A 20,654-nucleotide genomic window follows, 5' to 3' on the forward strand; every position below is an offset into this window, starting at 1 on the left:
CAAAAAAAATTGAATGAGAATTGATATTTACCCTCCATTGACGGATGACTGACTTGTTACAAGTCAAATAATTTTTTTCGTATTAAACTATCCATATAACGGTAAAAATATATCCTTCATATGTATTAACGTGTAAAGTTGTACAAAGATAATTTGTGCATGAAAAGATTTATTTGACCTACAATAAGTAAGTAATAAGTCAATCGTGGATTAATATATATTTTCTTATAATGCTTTTTTTAATATCAACAAATTCGACGAATTTTGACTAATTGATGAACCTATTTGTTAGACAACCAAAAACAAACTTTAAGAGTGTTAAATGTAATTTTTTAAATTACAAGAAACCTGCGTATAATTATACAAAACATCGAGAAAGGGGAGTGTAATTATCTCAAAAATAAATGACTAAGATACTAAAAAATATAAAAGATATAGAACGAAAATTACATTTAATCCATAATTTTGAAGGTCGTTGCATCAAGAACTTGTCCTAAGAAGAATATCAACGGAAGATTGATTCCAATTGATTCAAAGTTCGAATTTAAGTCACATATTTAGTGTCCTTTTACTTCAATTTTGGGGATATTCTGAATTCACATATACTAACAATACTACAAAAAAGGCACTTTCAATCGTCGCTAATTATCATAGTTAAAATAAATTAGTTGTATCTAATAGCTATTGACCACGATCATCCAATTATTGTTGGCCGTAGTATCTGCGAGGGCAGTTAAAACATTTGTTATGGCTAAAAGTTATGACAAATATTTTTACTATGGGTTCGTAGTCATGGAAAATAATTTTTTCTTGATAAAAAATCTATATTTTTGTATTGATTTTATTTAACCATTATTAATAAAAATTATTTTCCATGGTTTCATGGTTTTTAATCCATACCTGTTAAAATTGCAGTCAATAATTATTTCTTTTTTTCTAGTGCAAGCCATACTAGAAAAATTCAGATCATAGTCCTCCACTGCTTAAATCAATAAGCTTATATGAAGGTAGATTTCGATATACTAGCAAAGCTAATAAAAAATGTAATTAGGCTGAGATGGTCCAACTTTATTGAATTATACGATTCAGTGCGATTATAATAAAAAAGTTAACAAATCCAAGTATTTATCACATCTTATATTAAATCGAGCTCGAGTCGATACCACCAAAACATAAAATACATAAATTTAGAACTACATATACAATGTTAAAAGTAGCTTTTGGAAATTTTTAAAATTAGAGATGAATCACATAAATATTATAATTCCACATGAGCATTAACTCATCTCCCCTGCCAGCAATTAATAATACTGTACCAATCAAGAAATCCAAAGTTGACTCTACAGACTCCAAACCACTGCACGCAATCTTCCATACGTGGATATGATATTGACTTGGGGGACATGTGGTCAGCTCTTCAACTTGTTGTTATTGACATTTCAAGAACATCCACTACAGCTTGATGGAGTTAAAAACTTAAAACCCTCCCAACTGCTAAATCCCCACCAGTCACTTAGAAATATTTGAGTCGAAAATACTATTTCATTTTCTACTTTATTATCAATTATGTATATAAATTCATGAACACCACACACATTTATCAATTGCATCGATACAACAAGAAACAACTAGAGAAAAACTCAACAGCATTATTGCCTTCAAACACGATGTCCCGAAACAGCAACACAGCCATTTCAGACAAGCTTCTACTAGCCCAAATGGTCTCTTTGTTCACTCAACTCATCAACTTATCACTTCTTGTCATCTTCTTCTTTTTACAATCTTTATTCATCATCCAGAAAAGAGATCCCATCTACCATTTTCTTGCTGCATCATGTTTCCTTCTTTTCGTCGTTGCGAAACGCTACGTTTCCACCCCATCAACCGTATACTTGGTCGATTTTTCATGCTTTAAACCTCCAAACTTCTGCAGGGTACCATTTTCGACCTACATCGAACATGCCCGGATGCTTGATTTTCTTGACGAAGAAAGCGTAGCCTTCATGGCTAAAGTCCTCAAACATTCAGGCCAAGGCGAGCAGACCTATATCCCACCAGCCATACACTACATCCCACCAAAATCAGGCCACCAAGAAGCCCTCAAAGAAGCCCACATGGTCCTCTTCCCTGTAGTTGAAGACCTTTTATCCAAAACCAACACTTCGCCACAAGAAATCGACATCCTCATCGTTAACTGCAGCGGCTTCTGCCCTGCCCCCTCGCTTTCTTCCATTATAGTCAACAAATACTCCATGAGAGAAGATATCAGGAGCTTCACAATCAGTGGAATGGGGTGCAGCGCGAGTGCACTGGCCATTGACATGGCTCAAAACATATTCAAAACGCACAAAAACTCCAATGCGCTGATCCTCAGCACCGAAATCCTGTCGACGGGCTGGTACCCTGGAAAAGAGCAGCCCATGATGGTTCTCAACTGCCTTTTCCGCATGGGGGCGGCAGCAATTCTTGTCACTAACAAAAGAGAAGCGAAGAAAACAGCCAAGTATAAGCTGCTTTACACTCACAGGAGCCAAAGAGCATTTGATGATAAGGGATACTACTCAGCCATCCGGGAGGAGGATTCTGATGGAGTCACTGGAGTTACACTCAGGAGGGACTTATTGCAGGTTAATTATAATCTTGGCATTTGATTGCACAGCACTCATCTATTTTTATGATTTATTCATCAAAAGCCTCCATGCAAATCTTTGACTCATTTCCAAAAATGGTACGTACTAAAATTAAACATCTTCCGTCTTGTAGGTGGCCGGAGAAACCCTCCGGGCGAACATTGCAGTACTGGGGTCAAAATTCTTGCCGTACACAGAAATGATACTATACGCTTTGTCGATCTTCAAGAAGAAGTACTTGAACAAGTCAACAGAAATTTACGTGCCGAATTTTAAGAGGGTGGTGCAGCACTTCTGCCTACCGACATCGGGCAAGCCGGTGATTCGGGAGATAGGGAAGGGATTGAGGCTGGGGGAGAGGGAGATGGAGCCAGCACTAATGACGCTGCACAGGTTTGGAAATCAGTCGTCCTCTTCATTGTGGTATGAGCTTTCTTACATGGAAGCTAAGGAAAGAGTTAAGAAAGGTGACAGGGTGTGGCAGCTGGGAATGGGAAGTGGGCCTAAGTGCAACACCCTGGTTTGGGAGTGCATCAGACCCATTGTTGGGGAAGCCCAGAAAGGAGTATGGGCTGATAGCATCCACAGCTACCCAGTCTCGACTGTCCATCAAAATTCATTGAATTTGTGAGAACATGTGGTTGATGAATTCATACTTCATTTTTGGCTGTCTTCAACTAATATTTTTGCTTTTTGTTTGGAAATATGGTTGTAGTATCTACGTTGTATATGTTTTTCTTTCAACTATGTTCTTCTGTTTTGGTTTCATTACCTTTATATTATTTATTATAATTACACTGATACTTTCCTTAAAGTTTTTATAATTTAAAAAATTATATCTAAAACTCTAATATTTGCTTTCGTCTAATAAATAAGTTCATTTGTTAGTCGAAATTCACCGAGTTTGCTAACATTAATACAAAAACTGGATGAAAGTTCATATTTATCCCAAATTCACTTATTACAGGTCAAACAAATTTTTTTATGACAAAAATACCCTTATGCATCTTCACTCGTTAATGCTTTTGAGGATTTAATTTAGTCAGAACAAATTAGTTTGACTTGCAATAAGTTAGTAATTAATAAGTCAATCGAAAATAAATATCAATTTTCATTCTTTTTTTTTTTTGTGAAAACTAATCGATAAATTTGTCTAAACGAAGGACCTCTTTATTAGATAAAAGCATATCTTAAGGGTATTAAGTGTAATTTTTCAGATCACAAAATTTATGTGTACTTATACCAAATTTTAAGAAAAAACAATGTAATTATTCTTTGTTTTTTCCTTAGCACATACTGGAACATGAGTAGCAAAATACTAAGAGCAAATGAACTAATTAGTAATTATAACAGATTAAGAGATGTAGCATGAATAGATATGAAGATAAACATATGAAACTCAAATTTAGTGGAAACTGTTTGATGAATTGACGGTTCTAATTGTATTAATACTACACTGTCATTTTGAATTTGTACAGTGTCAGACACATGACGGCCATAATTATAGCACCATCATAATTGAGAAATATTATTTAACATGTGAAAAACGAAACAAAAAAAAAAAAAGAAAAGAAAATTGTTTTTGAGGTGACCACATCCCCTTTTTAGGGTTCCAAAAGGGCATTGAGAACATATCAAAGGTGTGTTCTTAGCTTTAACAATTTTGATTCTCACCCTAAACCCATCAACAATTTTGATTTTTATTAGTTTTTATGGGAAAAATGAAAATATATTTGGACTGTAGATCTAATTTAAGTTTATAAGTGTAAAAAATGGTATAATATTATTTACGTCAACATGACATAATAACATTTATATCATAATCTCTTTTTCTGTACAACGATGAGGTCTAAAAATGTGATTTGAAACGTATATTTTCGATGGATTATGTAAATTTTCATTGATAATGGTCATTTTTAATGGAATTAGACCAAACAAACAAATTTATAAAAATTTAAATAATATAAAACTGAAAATTGAATTTTGAAAATAAAATCAGACGCTTCAATAATTGGAGCATTATTGAAAAGTAAAAGTTACATTGTTAGGTCGCAAGCAAGAAAGTGACCTTACTTGTCCTGCCTAAAATTATTTTTTTTTCCCTATATCTTTTACCTTTTTTCTTTTTGTGATAATTTCTTTTCTCAAAATCTAAGGCCATCAATGAATCGGATAAAATCCTAATTAGCACGTATAATGCCTGTTAAAAGCTATTGAATAAATATTCTACAAAAGATATATTATTTTCACATTACAAATATATATTTGTCTTGTTGTGTTCGGATTAATTATGAAATAAATGTTATGCGTTATTATTTTTTAATGGGATTAAGTAAATAATTAATGTTATAATTGTAGTTCGATAACTCATTTTAGTAAGTAGTCACTGTATAATATGTTAAGGAATACAAGAAATGATCTCATTTTGTTAGGATTTTATTCAATTTTTGTAGTGAACTGAATAAAATACCATTTTGAATTATAAAATATAATTATATATACATTTTATAATTTTTTAAAATATTTTTATGAACTAATATTTTCTATAAATTATTTATTTTACCCAGCCTAAAAAATTTTAATATTTTTTTAAATTTTAAAATAATCAATAAGAACATAATAGTAATTTTCATTTCACCGTCTAGGAGCTACACATTTACTTTTTATTTGAAGGAGTATTTATAATTTTTCAAACAATAAGGTATTAGTAATTATGTTAAACTCAGGAATGGTAGTTGTAATTTACCCTAATTGTTTTCACCATAAACATTATTTCCGTTAAAATTATCGAATAATTATTTTCACCACAAACAATAATGATATAGAACAAAAGATGGATGCATTTTTTTAGTGTTTGAGTCAAAGGTTTAGCTCTTTGATTGTGTGATTTGACGGTGGAGTTTCAAACAGGCATAACTTTTGATCCGTTTAAAATTACGGGACTGGCCACCCACCGTTTTGATCGTCTTTGAGAGAAAAATCAGGAAGTTTTATCATTTCGACCGTCGATCAAACACGAATAAATATCATCATGACGGACCGCCAATCGTCACAAATTTCCATCATTTCAACAATTGGGGACGATTCTTTATATTTTTTTTACTTTAATTACGTGCCGAATTTCAAGAGAGTGGTGCAGCATTTCTGCCTGATTAAGGGTGGGAGAGAGAGAGAGATGGAGGCAGCAACGATGACGCTGCACAGGTTTGGGAATCAGTCGTCTTCGTCATTGTGGTACGACATGGAAGCTAAGGAGAGAGTGGGTGTGGCTTCGGGGTCTTGCTGTGCATCAGGCCCACTGTCGGGGAGGCCAAGAAAGGATCATGGGCTCATAGCATCAAATTTTTGTTGACCAAAGTTGATGGGATTCAAATTTTTAGTGCAAAGTTGTATTACCATGTCGTATTTTTTGGTGTGTAATAAAATAAAGATTGGGCATTTGGGCTTCACTCAGACTCCTCCTCTTGCCAAAATTACGAATATCCTGGTTTGGACTCAAGATATTTTATAAGAGGACTCTTATATTTGAATTTGGGGAGTGTATGTATTTAACAAACAATTATGAATACTGCCTTTTCTTAAACATTCCAAGACAAAAGTTATACGCTCTATGATATATATTTTTTTAAAAAAAAGCATGGGTACTAATGTTTTAAAATTCAGCAGGACCTAGTTCAACAATCACTCAATCCATAAAATTATTCAATTCAATCTATAAAATCGAACTAGTTTCAAAATTATTCTATTTTTTAACAACTGTTCGAACAAACAGTTGAATCAATGACCATGTTGATCCGGTCCCGAATCAAGTGAATCGGTCGGTTCATGACTTTAAAATTTGGTACAATTTGAAATTGAATTCCTGACATTTCATAAAAAAATTGAGAAAAATATCAACAACCATATTGTAATAATGATTTCAATTATATATCAATAAATGGACAAACACATTAAGCCTATAATTCAATTAGACTTTTATCTCCTATGATTACCTAAGTTGCTACATGAAATATAATCAATAGAAAGATTTATATATTATTTTAAGAATGGGGGATGCTATTTATTTGTTGGCAATAAATTTAGTTATGAATTAATTATAATGCTAAATAGTTTGTTATTTTTGTTATATATGTAATTCTTCTATTTTTATTTTTTGACCTAAAAATTTTAATAACGGATTTTACTATCAAATTTTGAAATACTTTAAATTCCTACATTAATAAACTTTAAAAAAGTATTTATATTTGCATACTTTTTTATCATTTTACAATATTTTTATATATTATTTTTTATAACACAAGTTCATCTCGATAGATCGGACAATTGAATCAGTGACCCTTAATCCAATCAATTTTTGAATTGAATCAACTGTCAGGTTTTAAAACATGAATGGGTAGACGTAGACAAGGAAGCGGGACCAAGTTATGAATAAGGGTCACATGAAGGTGTGAGAAGCAGAGGTACATGAATGCGTACATGAAATGGCCTATCCGTAGGGTGGCTCAGCCCATGCTGTCCTGTTTCTTACAAGTACTACGTACCCTAACATTTTATCCACAATCCCACACATACCCTACCTTGTCTTTTCTATGCTTTTTCTCCCATTTTATCCCTCAGTTCCAGAGACAGTATCCTATAAAACAACTATTACGAAATTCATCCAAAAATATATCTCCCCCACATCACTGGAACAAGACAAGAAAACAGGGGAATCTTACATGGGGTAGCTTAGACATCACCACCTCCATTTTATACTAACCAAATCTTTGATCCGTAGATCATAATCTTTTCTCATTTCCCACGAAATCACAGCTACAATACAATATTGGTATCTAACAATGAAGGTCGAATATTACTACACCAATAGTACAAGTTCAAACTCGTTTCAAAATTTACACAATACTATATTTAGTGTCTTGTGCCCACGAATTGAATTTTGACATATATACGGCATAAGTGTATGTGTCACTAAACGATACACTCAGTGTCCGAAGCATCTGCAACACCCACAAAAATCTTTGTTGTAAAAGCGTTTGACGATACTACATATAAACCGCTTAATATATGTGCCGTTGCGAGGTTCTCAACAAACTCATAGTATAATATTTCTGTAAGTCTATTATTCGAAAACAAAAGTAATCATTCTTGACGAGATGATTGATGCTACTGCACCTTTCGATTTATTATACCCAAGAAGAAATAAACAAACAATTAAAATACGCTTTCTTTATATATTAACCTAATCATGTACATAATTATGTATTCACATGCACCAAACCTTCGTGATCTTGCTTTCATATTTGGCTTAACAACCATATCATAAATTGAAAATTAAGCTATACCTCGAACATAATTAGGCTTGACCGTACTAAAAATGTACGCGTGCTTTGCGCGTATTTTTTCTTTAATTTCTGTCCGAAGAATAGCTGAAAACAATAATGTCGTGGTATGAAAATTTTTTAATTGTCAGTTTTTTGTACTTAGATGTCTGAATATTCCAATTTCGTATACGTTCATCAGAATTATAATAATTTTCTCATAATCAAGTTGAATCAGAGATACCCTTTGAGCCCCAAAGTCCAAATTGAACATCTAGAAATTAAGAAAAATTCTAATTCGGACCAACTCTAACCAATTATATGACAAATATAATAAATTTATTGTGTGATTGGTATACAGAGCAAAAAAAGTGACCATTCGCATGATAAGTATACCATACTTGCTGTAAGGTTTGGATAAGAATTTTTTCTAGAAATTTACTTGAATAGGAATTTCTTACCCGAATCAAGTTTGGTTGGATTTAAATTAATTACATGACAAATATAATACACTGTAGTGTGATTGGCATACAGTTAAAAAAATGATCAATCTTATCACATTTATTATGTGATTGGTTTAGTTGCACCAGACCTAATTTATATAAAGAATTTCCCACTGAATAACTCCAAATTTCCCTTCTAAGAGTTCACAATAGTTGTTCATGGCAGTAAATACTTAGCAGTTGGGAATATTTATTTGTCCTTTTCCATCTTCCTCTACGCTATTTATTGCAATGCATCATACTTCAACGTAACACCAAATATAGATAGAAGAAGAAAGAATGGCTGGCTGGTCTGCAGAAAATGCTACCAATGCCTATCTCGGAGCAATGAAAATGGTGAATTATGCGTAGATGTGAACTTTTTGTATTGCTGGAAGACTTATGTCGACTAATCTTTTGATCACACTTATGCAGGCAAAAAGAGCAAAGGAGCCGGATGCAGCAGAGTTCATATCAGCCCTTGTGGCCGGCAAGAACGCACGTTTGATAGTCGTGGCATGTGCCGATGCTGCAGACTCCACTGCCTTGGCTCTGGTGGCTGCAGCTCACCAGACGGGCGGAAGAGTCGTATGCATTGTCTCTGGCGCTAATGAGCTCCAACTATCAAAAGAAACTATGTCAGAAAGTGCTGATGATATTGAGTTTGTCATTGGGAATGCTGAGAATCTTGTTGCAAGTGAGTACAATGAAGCTGATTGTGTAGTGGTCGATTGTAGAATCAAGAACTGTGAAAGAATACTTAAAATGGCTGAAGGAGTTGGGACGAAAGGCGTCGTTTTGGGGTATAACGCTTTTCAGATGGGGTCGTGGAGCTGCCGGGGATTTGATGCACATTTGCTCCCAATAGGGGAGGGGCTTCTGGTCAGCCGAGTAGCTGTAAAAGCGGAGAACGGTAGGCGTGGCGGTGGTCCGGGGAAGATCAGGAGCCGGTGGGTTGTGAAAGTGGATAAATATACAGGTGAAGAGCATGTTTTCAGAGTTAGAGATTCTTAAGGAAAGGCATTTGAAGCATGAGGTTTGATCTTGTGGCTGAGAGTGATGAGTTTTGTATGTGTAGAATGTGAAGATGAATCTTAATTGTAAATACATGCATTGTAATATATAGAGAGAGTGTGTATTGTTAAAGTTTTGAGTTTCCAATCAGTGTGAGAAACTGGTGAAAAATGTATTTATTCTGTAATCATCAGTGAGCAAGGAGTTCTTGCGTACAATGTTGTTTTTCTTGATACGGTTCAAGTTAAGACACGGAACGCACGTGTTCTTGAGTACGTTAAGGCGAAATTTTGGTGGAAATATAGATATGATTTAAGTTTTTTTTTAAGAAAAATTTTGGGAAATATCAGTAAGAATTTGTATTTAATGAACTTATATATGGTACTTTGAAGTGTTCTATCAGATTTCGTGGCAAGAAAAATGAGTTTTGTACCACGGAGTTTGATTATAAACGATGACTGTTGAGGTGGACTTTTTTGTATGCAGATTGGATTATTGTTGGTGAACTGACCATGATATGATGCACTATGCTAGAAGACCAATATTCAAGCATATTTTTGCTGATGTCAAACTTGTAGCCATCTATTGCTTCTTTTGAAGAAAGTTCTGTATGGCATTACCCTATTCTCAAAAAATTCTTATTCAAACGCTGTTGGATCAGGGGACTCAGATTGGAATCGCTGAATTTGAACTAATTATATGGCAAGTGCAATACTATAATTGATATATAGTTCTGAAAAAGTAACTAATCACATAGCAAGTATACTTCGCTTGCTCTATAATTAATTTGATTCGACCAAACTTCATTTCAATACGAATTTTCTATTGATTTAGATATGATGAAACCAATTTAAACTAAAATTTTTGACATGTACATATATCCCACCTAAAATCTTGAACTTCCAAGATTGTTGTCAATTAGAAAACAAAATATGTCTTAATCAAACGTCTAATCTCATATCTAAGATGGTTTAGTTTTATAATTCCTTTGGCTTAATTTTGATCCACTTGCTACTTATTCTTCTTCTTCCTAGATTTTTTATTTTTTATTTTTTACCACACAACAAATTTTTTGTGCTATTAATTTGTATTATCCCGTTGAATCAAGCATTACAAACTACCTACGTCAACCCATAATACATACACTTAAAGTGGTGAGTTTGACGTTCTCATTAATTAGGTTCGAACTATTGACATTCTAGACATTTATCACAAAAGTGAACCCGGCCAACCTCCATGAAGTATTATTTTCTCAAAAAATCGTCCAGATATTACCCAATCCCTAGAATAATCCACAACAAAAAAATATAGTACTAATGACAAATTATTAAGTGATAGTTTTAACGTTCCACAATCACAAATCTATGCAAATTAAGCTGGTTTACAAGTAGGCATTTCTCTTGTAATAATATCTCTTATTCCTTTCTCTAAAAACTTTAGCTAACAAGACATAAACATTACATCAAATAATTCTGTACATTGAAGATTTTGAGTAATAAATGTGGCCACGAATGCTAAGATTCTTATCTCTTCCTCAGCCATGTGAACTGCAGCGTTGAACCGCACGTGTGGCTACACAGATTCGATCAAAATTTCATCTCAGAAAAACGCATCAATTATGCATGTGCATGCCCATTCATGTTGGGGCCTGTCCAAGTCTATGCCAAGATAATGGCTCTAACATAGCAGTCCAATCTAGGCATGGTCTGCATAGATTCATCTTCTGAGACCTGCTTCCCCATACGGCAACATCGACCAATCAAACAGCGTTTGTCCACCCACCGTGCTTGTCTAACCCGTTTAACGTGCTTGTGGTTGATTGTTTGCATGATCTGTTCAGCAGAATCAGACAGATGGGACCTCATGAAATACAGCAAAGACCAAGAGACAGAAAACTTATGCATGCTGTTGATGTTCTGTTGTTGATGTGTTTGAGGAGGAAACAACTTGATCTGATCTGGATCTGTGTTGGGCCGGCCGGAGGCAGTGGAAACCACGACCCTGTCTGTTCCTTCAGACAGTGCCGGTTACATAAATTGAATTATTAGTTACACTCTAGTAAAAGAATTCTCTCAGCATATAATATAGGCAACCATGTCCGAATTAAGAATGCCTCAAAATGCTGGGAAAACCGGTCCTGGTTTGTATTAGCACTTAGTTTCGGAGCATTCTTGTACAAATAAATTTGCCTGCGTTGACATTAAGACTCCGTGTTAGAGCTAATGCGTTGTTAATTATCGTTATTGTCTAATATCATAAGCTTCAACTGTCCCTCTGAGGTACAACATTACAGCTAAGACGCAGAAACTTCAAGGATATGCTGAATTTTCAACGTGTGTCAGATTAAGATAATTATTTCGTGTTAAACGATAATTCTTGCTGTAGCATCCAGGAAGCTCACACCGTCCTTCGATTGTACAACTGAGTACTTGTTATGTTGCTTCAAGTTGTAGTTTAAATATCAGCCCACTAGCTTAATTAACAGTTTTAACTGACGGTAGAATAGACGTAATGGTTCATGTAATAAAGTCTTATACTACATGGTTCGACAGTGTAGTAATTAAACTTTTCGATCAATAATTTACCACAACTTAGGGGAAAGACCACTTGGTATAAATAATTGATGTTTCATGGGTTATTTTATTGGTTATTGTAGCATGGCCAGTTGGATAGACAGAGTCCCACATGGAACCAGCAGGTCCCAATGCCTGCTTCTATATATATAAAGAGTTCCAATAGTTAGGCAAATCACCTTCACAAAACAAAGCATAAGAGTAAACTACTTCTCTCGAGATTTAACGAAAAATAGAAAGAAGTTGTAAGAAAAATGGCTTGCTGGTCTGCTGAAAACGCAACAAAAGCCTATCTCAGAACCATGAGAATGGTAAGCATCAAGAACCCCTTAATCATTTTTGTTGAACAATAAAGATTGTGAAAGTTTGAATGTTTTCATTTACGCTCGTTTTGATTTTTTGTTGCAGGGAAAGAGTGCTAAGGAGCCAAACGGGGCGGAGTTCATTTCAGCCCTGGCGGCAGGGAACAATGTCCGGTTCATGGTGGTTGCTTGTGGTGGAGCTGCAGATTCCACCACCCTGGCCCTGGTGGCTGCAGCTCAACAAACTGGTGGACGAATCATCTGCATTCTCCGAGGCGTGGAGGAGCTCAATTCCTCCAAAGATAGCCTAGGCACTAACGCAAGCTATGTTGAGTTTGTCGTTGGAGATGCTGAGCATCTGCTGCTGAATATCTACAAGGAATCAGATTTCGTTGCCGTAGACTGCAATCTTGAGAACCAGGAAGCAATCATAACCACGCTTCAAGAGAGAGTCAGGAATCAGAATAACACCATCGTGCTAGGATACAACGCGTTTTGCAAGGAATCGTGGAGAAACAGCAAACTCCGCACGCAGTTGCTGCCGATTGGAGACGGGTTGCTGCTGACAAGAGCAGCAGCAGCTAGGAAGAGTAAGAGTAACTGGATCGTTAAGGTGGATAAATGCACTGGTGAAGAGCATGTGTTCAGGGTCAAATCGTCTGTAGGGCGAGTCGTTAGAGCTTAAATCTTGACAATTTTCTTGGTTGATTCAGTGTTAGTTCTACCAGAAGAGATTTCGTAGGCCAATATATCAAGTGTAAATATAGCTTTGTTTTGGTCAGCAATACACAAATCCCATTTTGCCGTTCTTCTAAGTATTAAAGTCCCACATCGGAGGAATACGAAAGTAAAAGTAAGTACTTGTAACACAACGATAGCTGTATTGGGCACGACCTTACTTGAACAGGATCTGTTCTATAGGCTCGTACCTCTGTATCCTTGAGTTCTAAGGAGACAGGAAACCAAGTCTGGTGGATGACTCAAGTCTGCTTGACCAGAGCGTGATTAACAGCTCTTCGGTTCAGGCTGCTGAGCCGCTGGGGCAGTAGAGGATCGTTCTCAGTCAGCTTCAGCTTGCTGGGATGGTCTTGCAGATGTCTGACAGACTATACTATAAATTTTTTCCCCTGCCCACATTTTTTATGGGTTTAAGGCCAGCCATTGCATCATGGTGGGATTCTGGTTCTGGGACTGGAAAAAATTCTTACAATCCCAGGACTGTAAGGACAAAGTGCAGATTAGCAGCAACCCACACCGCCCTCTGTCTAATGACAAGAAGAAAACAATTGCAATAGCAGACATTTTGACAAGGATATGCTGCTAATGAAGGATTGGAAGTCGATCTTCTGATGACCAGACACGACAAGCGCATAGTAATACATGCTTCATTTGTCGAAGGAAAAAAATGGAGGAAAGTGAAATAATCCATCATTTAGTGGAGGAAAAGTGCCTCCTTACAGAAGAAGTAATTCATTAAATACAAAAGGGTGATGGAAAATTCCCTCAAGAACAACCATTCCTGGGCTACATTCTACAAACATAAACTAGACTACAGCTAAAATCAACGTGTACCAGATGGCTTAGTCCTGAGAAACAGGACCCCACCAATAAGAACAGCTTGATTAATCATAGCCCTATCAAGTGGTTAGTAGCAATCTACCTTACTACAACTAATGCATTCCAAGTTGCACAGACAACATCGACTGACAGAATATGATGATCATCCAAAGTTAATTTAGCTATTGAGTTCCTGTACTAGTGTCTCCATGGACGGTCTGTCATCTGGAGATTCATGCGTGCACAGGATGGCAACTTTTGTGAGCATAGCAGCTTCAGGTTCGTAGAACTTCCCATGGAGATTTCCATCGATGAACTCGAGGCTGGACGACTCGGCAGTAGCACGCATAGAAGTCGAATATTTTCTCTTCCCGGAGAGGATCTGGAAAACGAGCACCCCAAAAGCATAAATATCGCTTTTTTTGGTGAAACGGCCTGTGGTAGTGTATTCGGGAGCAAGATATCCCATAGCAGCGCTGGCTTTGAGGGCTGAGAAAATGGTGTCGTTTGTGAGAAGCTTGTGCAGACATGAATCAGAGAGCACAGGCTTCAACCGGTGGTCAATAAGCACATTTTTTGCCGAAATGTTTTGGTGAACCAGAGAGGGTTTGTTCACCTTACAGTCATGCAAATATTCTATGCCTGATCAAAGAGAAAGAAAACATCATATTCAAGATGAACACAAAGCTTTTAACATACAGTAATGAGCTGAAATGCAACAGTCCAAAATCCGATAAAATGAAAATATTTAGATTGATAGGTGCAACTGACCTTTGGCAATGCCCTTAATTATAGATACTCTGGTGGACCATTCAAGAATCTGACCATCGCCCTCCTTGAGGTCAAGATATCGGAACAAACTCCCGTTCGGAACAAAATCATAAACTAGGAAGCACTCTCCACGTCCTTTGGAGCAGCAAAACCCTCTCAGCATAACCAAATTTTCATGCCTCAACGAGGTCAGGATATTCAGTCCCTTCAAGAATTCAGCTTCTTCCGACTTGCAGCTACTTTTCGTGATTCTCTTAACAGCAACGACTGATCCATCTCTCAACATCCCTTTATATGTCACTGAATAGTTACTCTTTCCCAGTAAATTCTTCTCCGCAAAGTACTGAGTAGCCGACTCCACTTCCTGCAGATTGAGCCTAAAGTTCTGCATAACCTCTTGAGAAACACCAAAACGTCGACCCTCAGCCAATGGGTCCCATCCGTTTGCGTATTCAAGGCTTACAAGAGGAGAGCCATTCTTCCGATAAGTCTCCTTGACATGGTCCGTGCTGAGACGACTTTCCGATATATCAAATGCACTGCCAAGTTTTTGCTTACGCCTTCGGTATAGTAAGAAGGACATAATACCTAAAGCTGATAGAATAACAGTAGCTACGATTACTCCAACAGCCACCGAGGCCTGTGACGTCTTAGATTTCTTCGAGCAAGGACTTCCGTTACAGTTCAAATTCAGGTCAGCAGTCTCAGGGATGTCCCTAGTCGGGAGACCAGTTGCTCCTCCTGCATAAGGTTCTGGCCTGTCAGAATTGGGACGACCCGAATCGCTGCAGCTTCTCAGAGAAGAAAAACCAGATCCACATAATCCCGGGTTATTTTCATACAGAAATCCATCCACCAATCTCTTCAGAGCTTCAAACAAAGGACCAACATTCAAATCTCTTAGAACTGATCAAATAAATAGGAAACATTGAAAACAGGAACGATCTTGAAGTGATTTTATTACCAAGAGGAACATTGCCAGAGAGAGTGTTATTTCGAACGTCCAGGACTTCCAGCATCGGGGCATCGGCTAGTTTTGCTGGAATTGATCCAAAAAGCTGGTTAAAACTGAGGTCTAGCCTCATTAAGACTCCCAAGTTCCCCAAGCTAGCAGGGATTGCACCAGTTAACAGATTGGATTGGAGAGCTAGCACATTAAGCTTCTTCAGATAACTTAGCTGTGTGGGTATACTCCCTGTGAATTGATTATAACACAGCTGCAAAACTACATGGGGAGCAAAACTTGAGTTGACATGGGCTTCCACAGAATAAAACAGTAAGCATTTCCAAGATAAGATTTTTAAGTATTTATCAACAAAAGAACTATAGCTAAGCTGTATGAAGAATAAAAAAACCCAAAATCCCATATGCGTAGCAATGCTAAAGGAGAACAAACCGTTCAGTCAATGCAGGAATCGCACCAAAAAGAAAGGAATTGAAACTAAACAAAATGGATAAAGTCCCAGAAAAAAATAAATAAAAGGGAGAATAGTTCAACCAAAATATAAACTTTTGCACAAAAGTTTTAAGCTTCAGCCAAGGACTATGAATTCAAAAGTCTAATCTTTCAAGACAAAACCCAAATGCAGAATCCTTGCCATTGTTCATGAATTTTTCTAGCAGCTTCAAACATTTGAAGAACAAATCACTAAGAAGAAAAGAATCCAAGTAGAGTGTTTCACTTACAAGATGCTACAAAAAAATCGCTGCTACTAACCTTGTAAGTTTGCCATGTTTCCAAGAACAGGAGGGATCTCCCCGGAAAGATTATTCACATTCAAGTACAGATCAGTCAGCTCAGTCAAGTTCGCAATCTCCACAGGAATTTCTCCATACAAAGAATTGTAATGCAGATACAACCCCGTCAAATGCTTCAGCCCACCGACCGCTGGCGACAGCTTTCCGGCCAGCCCTTTGCCCTGCAAAGAAATGTTAGCCACTTGGCCTTTCTCATTGCAAGCGACTCCCTCAAATGAACCATCACACGGGTGACCGGCAACAACCCATGAACCCAAATGCAAGTTTTCCGGGTCAAGACTGGCTTTTAGGTCCATTAAGGAAGTCAGCTCGGAAATGGGGTCTGCCGAGGAGAATGTGAGTAGGAGAAAGGGAAGAAACAGCAAAGGAGAAAAACCCATGTTGTGGAAGGTGGTGAAAATCCGAGAGGAAGCTTTATTCTTGTAGATATATATGTGGCTGATGTTGTTCTTGCTCTGCTGGTGGTTATGCTTCCCACTGTTTTTGATGCTGTTTGTCTATAGTTTTTCTTGTTTTTGAAAAAAACGGGTTTGGAATCTCGGTGTTGAAGCGTGCAGGAAGAGAGAGAGAGAGAGAGACTTCACACACATACACACAGTACAGAGAGTGAGTGAGCTTCTTCTGTGTGTCTTGTTTTGCTTTTATCAAATTTTGTCGGAAAAGAAGAGAGTGGAGACATGGTACAAGGAAAAGCCCATACTGTTGGGAAAAGAAAAGGTGCGTAGAGATTCGAAGAAACAAATCTGTGGCCGTTGATCAGTTTGATTTATCTGAGGGTCCAGGAGGGGTGAGTTGCAGAGATGAGTTTCTCGGATTCATGTGAAAAGTGAAAACGACAAAGGTGCTTGTGAGGTATAACAAAGACCAATGAGATATGATAGTGGGGGGCAGGGACCATTCTGGAATAACTGGATTTTGTAAGGTTAACTTTTGAAATTGGCTTTTGTTGGAGCAGAGGACCTTTGGTCAACTGACACCCAGTATTTATTGTTTTATATATTTACTCTTTTTTGTGTGAATGTCAGACTTAGTCAGAAATGAAGAATGAATGAGAACCAATTTCCTATACTTTTTTTTGGGGGGGGGGGGGGAGTAAATGAAATTCAAGTACATTATTCTTTATATTAATTAAATATTTTTTTAAAAAAAAAATCAGTAATCTTGACTGATACTGATATTAATAAATTGGTTAAACAAAAATATAATGTTTAATTATTATACATTTTATTTAACATACAATTTGTAATATCGAAACGAACTGTGGAAACATATGAGCTCTGATAAGAATTGTCCGACCGCTGAGATATGCTCTAATAACAGCTGATGCCCGACTGTTGTTGTCCGCCTCCTCCACGTCTTGCTCGTGCCCCCACTAACCGCTGCCCCTTCCCCGCGGGCCTCTTCCTTCCTTTCAATATGCCTCCTCTTCGTCTGTCTTCTTCGAGCGCCCCCTCCTCCCCTCCCGCTCTTATTTGGCGTCGGCACACGACAGTCGACGCCTCATTACCCTCTTTCCTCTATCTCTCTATATAAATATCTATTTTAAAGATATATAAATTTATATTGTTTTAAAATATATTATAAGATTTGAACTATTCATTTATATCATATGAGATCTAATTGCAAAAAATAAAAATAAAACTATCATTTAAAATAATAAAATTAAGAAGAAAAAGAAAACATCGCGTGTGATACCCCTTCGGGCCAGGGGACTGTTTGCTATTTTTTAGTATCATAAGGGAGTTTTTTAGTGTTTTATTTTTCACAATGGGGTGTTTTAAATATTTCAAGAAACACGGGGAGGGTAAAATTGTATTTTACCCAATTCAGATAGGTAGAAACTAATTCAATTATTTGCTGATCTGTGAAGTTAATAATATATTTATGATTAATTACGTGTTTAAAAAAAAACAATGCAGAGTACAGTCGTGTTATTAGACTTCACGCTTTTTCAAGTTCCATTTTCTTCTTTAGTCGCCAGAATTCTGACAGTATATATTGAGGGTAGAGCAGCTGACTGTCTCTCCTGATTGGTTTGAATTTGGAGCCATTATCCTTCACTCATTCCTTTCAACCACATAATTCAAAACTTTTCTTTTTCCTTTTTTATTTTATTCACTCAAAAATCCTACACACACGCATTCCAAAGCTGATTAAGTATGTTAATAATTCTGAAAACACTAGAAAAAAAAGTTTCTATTCACTATAATATTAATGGTTATGCCTAAAATTTGTGGTAAATAATTAATTATTATTAATTACAGTTAAATAAAATTTATATAAAAAATTAGTTTTTTCACCATAAAAAAAATTATTTGCCACAACTAAGAGCCATGATAAAAGTATTTGTCTTGTCTTTTAACTACCCTTGCAAAAATCAAGACGAGCAATTATTGTGTGATTATGGTCAATAACTATTTGTTATGATTATTTATTAGATTAGATAATTATCCATAATTATTTATTCTAAATATAAATTAAAATAAATAGCTACCACCGACAAAAATAGAGAAATATCAACTCATAGGTGCACGAATTAAAAATATTTTTTAAATAAATAATTTTGAGGTCATCGATTTTATTATCGAGGTAAGACTAAAAGCATGTTTTGGTTAACAAAATATATCAAAATTCACTTATATAAAACAAAAAATTTTAAATTATGAAATCTTAAAATAATTTACCAATACCCATTTGAAAATCTTTAAGCTATTTTCCTTGATAGAGAAGTTTTTTTTTGTTCCAAATGATAATTAGGACAGCATAATTAGGCATGAGGTAGCCTAATGATTTAGGTATCATATAATTGCCTTTCCGTTTTCATGTTTTTGCCCCTTCATAAATCATGACAAACACTCATTTAACCTAACAACCCACCATCAAATACTCACTAAAAATTTTAGGCATTTAATGAAAATTTATATTTAGTCTCAATTGATTTATTATTGATTTTTTGCTGCTCAAATAAATTTTTTCTGACCAAACTGCCATTTTACATCTTCATGCACTAATGTATGTGAGGAGGTATATTTTCACCCTTATAAGTGCAATTTGATCATAAAAGATTTATTAGACGTACAATAAATTAGTAATAAGTCAAAATAAATATGAATTTTCATTTTAACTATTTTGATCACATCAACAAATTTCGTACATTTTGACTAGCAATGGGATCTATTTGTTAGACAAAAATATTAATTAATGACATTATATATATAATTTTTAAATTATATAAGTTTATATATAATTATATTAAACTTCAATATAGAACAGTGTAATTATCCTAAAATGATATTGCCTTTCTTTTTGCCAAGAACATGAATCAGACAAACACTCATTTGACCTAACAACCCAACATCAAATAATGATATATAACACCTGCCCTAATTATTTTTCACCACAAAAAAAAATTCCAATAAAGGATAATTATTTTTTTAAAAAAAAATCATAAGATATTTTTAAATTATTTAAATTAAAATCAATGTATCACGATAATATGTGACAGTATCGACCGTTTTATTATATGTATCACTGTTATTTTTTGTGATGATAATTTGTAATCAATTAATAGAAAAACCTATTTCTCCATTATATTGGAGTTGAAGTATTTAATAATAAAGTAAATTACATCAATAAACAAATACTTCCTATTCTTTGTAAAATTAAAAATACATCCCTTAATAATATTATAATTGTAATTACAAGTATACTACAGATAAAATTTTACAAGTGCAATTCCAAAATAAATTACATTAATTGACATCCTCTTTAGGGATACCTTTGTAATTTTACAAAAAGTATGAAATATTTGTATTACTAAAGTTAACATCACAGGATATCGCTAATTTATAATGATAAAATTAACATTAAGAATTGTTAACGATATGTACTAAATCTTTTGATCAATTTAAAAAAAATATAAATAATTCTCATATTGCATCCAATAAAATTATGTGTCTGAAAATCGCAGGCCACCATTGCTAGAGATTGAAAAGGCATTGAGCTCTAAAATACTGGATTTGGAGAAAATAAAACAAATTGAAATAGGGATCCTACGACTCTCTCATCACCCCTACAATAACCAGCCAACATGCATGCCGACACACTTCCTATATTTAACACACACATTCACGTAAAAAACGATCTTTAAAATTACCTGATAATTGTAAAAACACGAGATTGATGTATTCAATGCAAAACCCGTTTTTAAGATAAAAGTAAAAACACGTCTGTTTGCTGTCTAACTTTA

The 20,654-nt window shown here is 35.3% G+C and overlaps 4 protein-coding genes and 1 non-coding gene across 5 annotated transcripts; 4 read left to right on the plus strand and 1 right to left on the minus strand.

The window, feature by feature from the left end:
* Positions 1 to 1,493: 1,493 nt before the first annotated feature.
* LOC105160568 (3-ketoacyl-CoA synthase 5) lies at positions 1,494 to 3,429 on the plus strand. The gene is made up of 2 exons (XM_011078004.3): positions 1,494 to 2,627; positions 2,764 to 3,429. Exons 1-2 carry the CDS (start codon positions 1,581 to 1,583, stop codon positions 3,259 to 3,261), a joined length of 1,545 nt encoding a protein of 514 aa, XP_011076306.2. The 5' UTR covers positions 1,494 to 1,580; the 3' UTR covers positions 3,262 to 3,429.
* A 5,171-nt stretch (positions 3,430 to 8,600) lies between these two features.
* On the plus strand, positions 8,601 to 9,692 carry LOC105160569 (uncharacterized). The gene is made up of 2 exons (XM_011078006.3): positions 8,601 to 8,787; positions 8,866 to 9,692. The coding sequence occupies exons 1-2, from the start codon at positions 8,731 to 8,733 to the stop codon at positions 9,442 to 9,444; spliced, it is 636 nt and encodes a 211-aa protein (XP_011076308.1). The 5' UTR covers positions 8,601 to 8,730; the 3' UTR covers positions 9,445 to 9,692.
* A 2,499-nt stretch (positions 9,693 to 12,191) lies between these two features.
* On the plus strand, positions 12,192 to 13,441 carry LOC105160726 (uncharacterized). Its single transcript, XM_088879902.1, has 2 exons — positions 12,192 to 12,328; positions 12,426 to 13,441. The coding sequence occupies exons 1-2, from the start codon at positions 12,272 to 12,274 to the stop codon at positions 13,002 to 13,004; spliced, it is 636 nt and encodes a 211-aa protein (XP_088736028.1). The 5' UTR covers positions 12,192 to 12,271; the 3' UTR covers positions 13,005 to 13,441.
* LOC148788483 (small nucleolar RNA U3) lies at positions 13,209 to 13,427 on the plus strand. The gene has a single exon (XR_016065395.1). It is a non-coding gene; the product is annotated as a small nucleolar RNA U3 (small nucleolar RNA).
* Positions 13,442 to 13,725: 284 nt separating the features above from the next.
* LOC105160570 (Leucine-rich repeat protein kinase family protein) lies at positions 13,726 to 17,131 on the minus strand. The gene is made up of 4 exons (XM_011078007.3): positions 16,365 to 17,131; positions 15,612 to 15,872; positions 14,648 to 15,517; positions 13,726 to 14,518 (listed from the first exon to the last, which is right to left on the minus strand). The coding sequence occupies exons 1-4, from the start codon at positions 16,783 to 16,785 to the stop codon at positions 14,055 to 14,057; spliced, it is 2,016 nt and encodes a 671-aa protein (XP_011076309.1). The 5' UTR covers positions 16,786 to 17,131; the 3' UTR covers positions 13,726 to 14,054.
* Between the last annotated feature and the right edge of the window lie 3,523 nt (positions 17,132 to 20,654).

The sequence above is a fragment of the Sesamum indicum genome, linkage group LG4, assembly GCF_026168435.1.
Source record: "Sesamum indicum cultivar Baizhima isolate 11 linkage group LG4, ASM2616843v1, whole genome shotgun sequence".
In the NCBI taxonomy this organism is placed as follows: Eukaryota; Viridiplantae; Streptophyta; class Magnoliopsida; order Lamiales; family Pedaliaceae; genus Sesamum; species Sesamum indicum.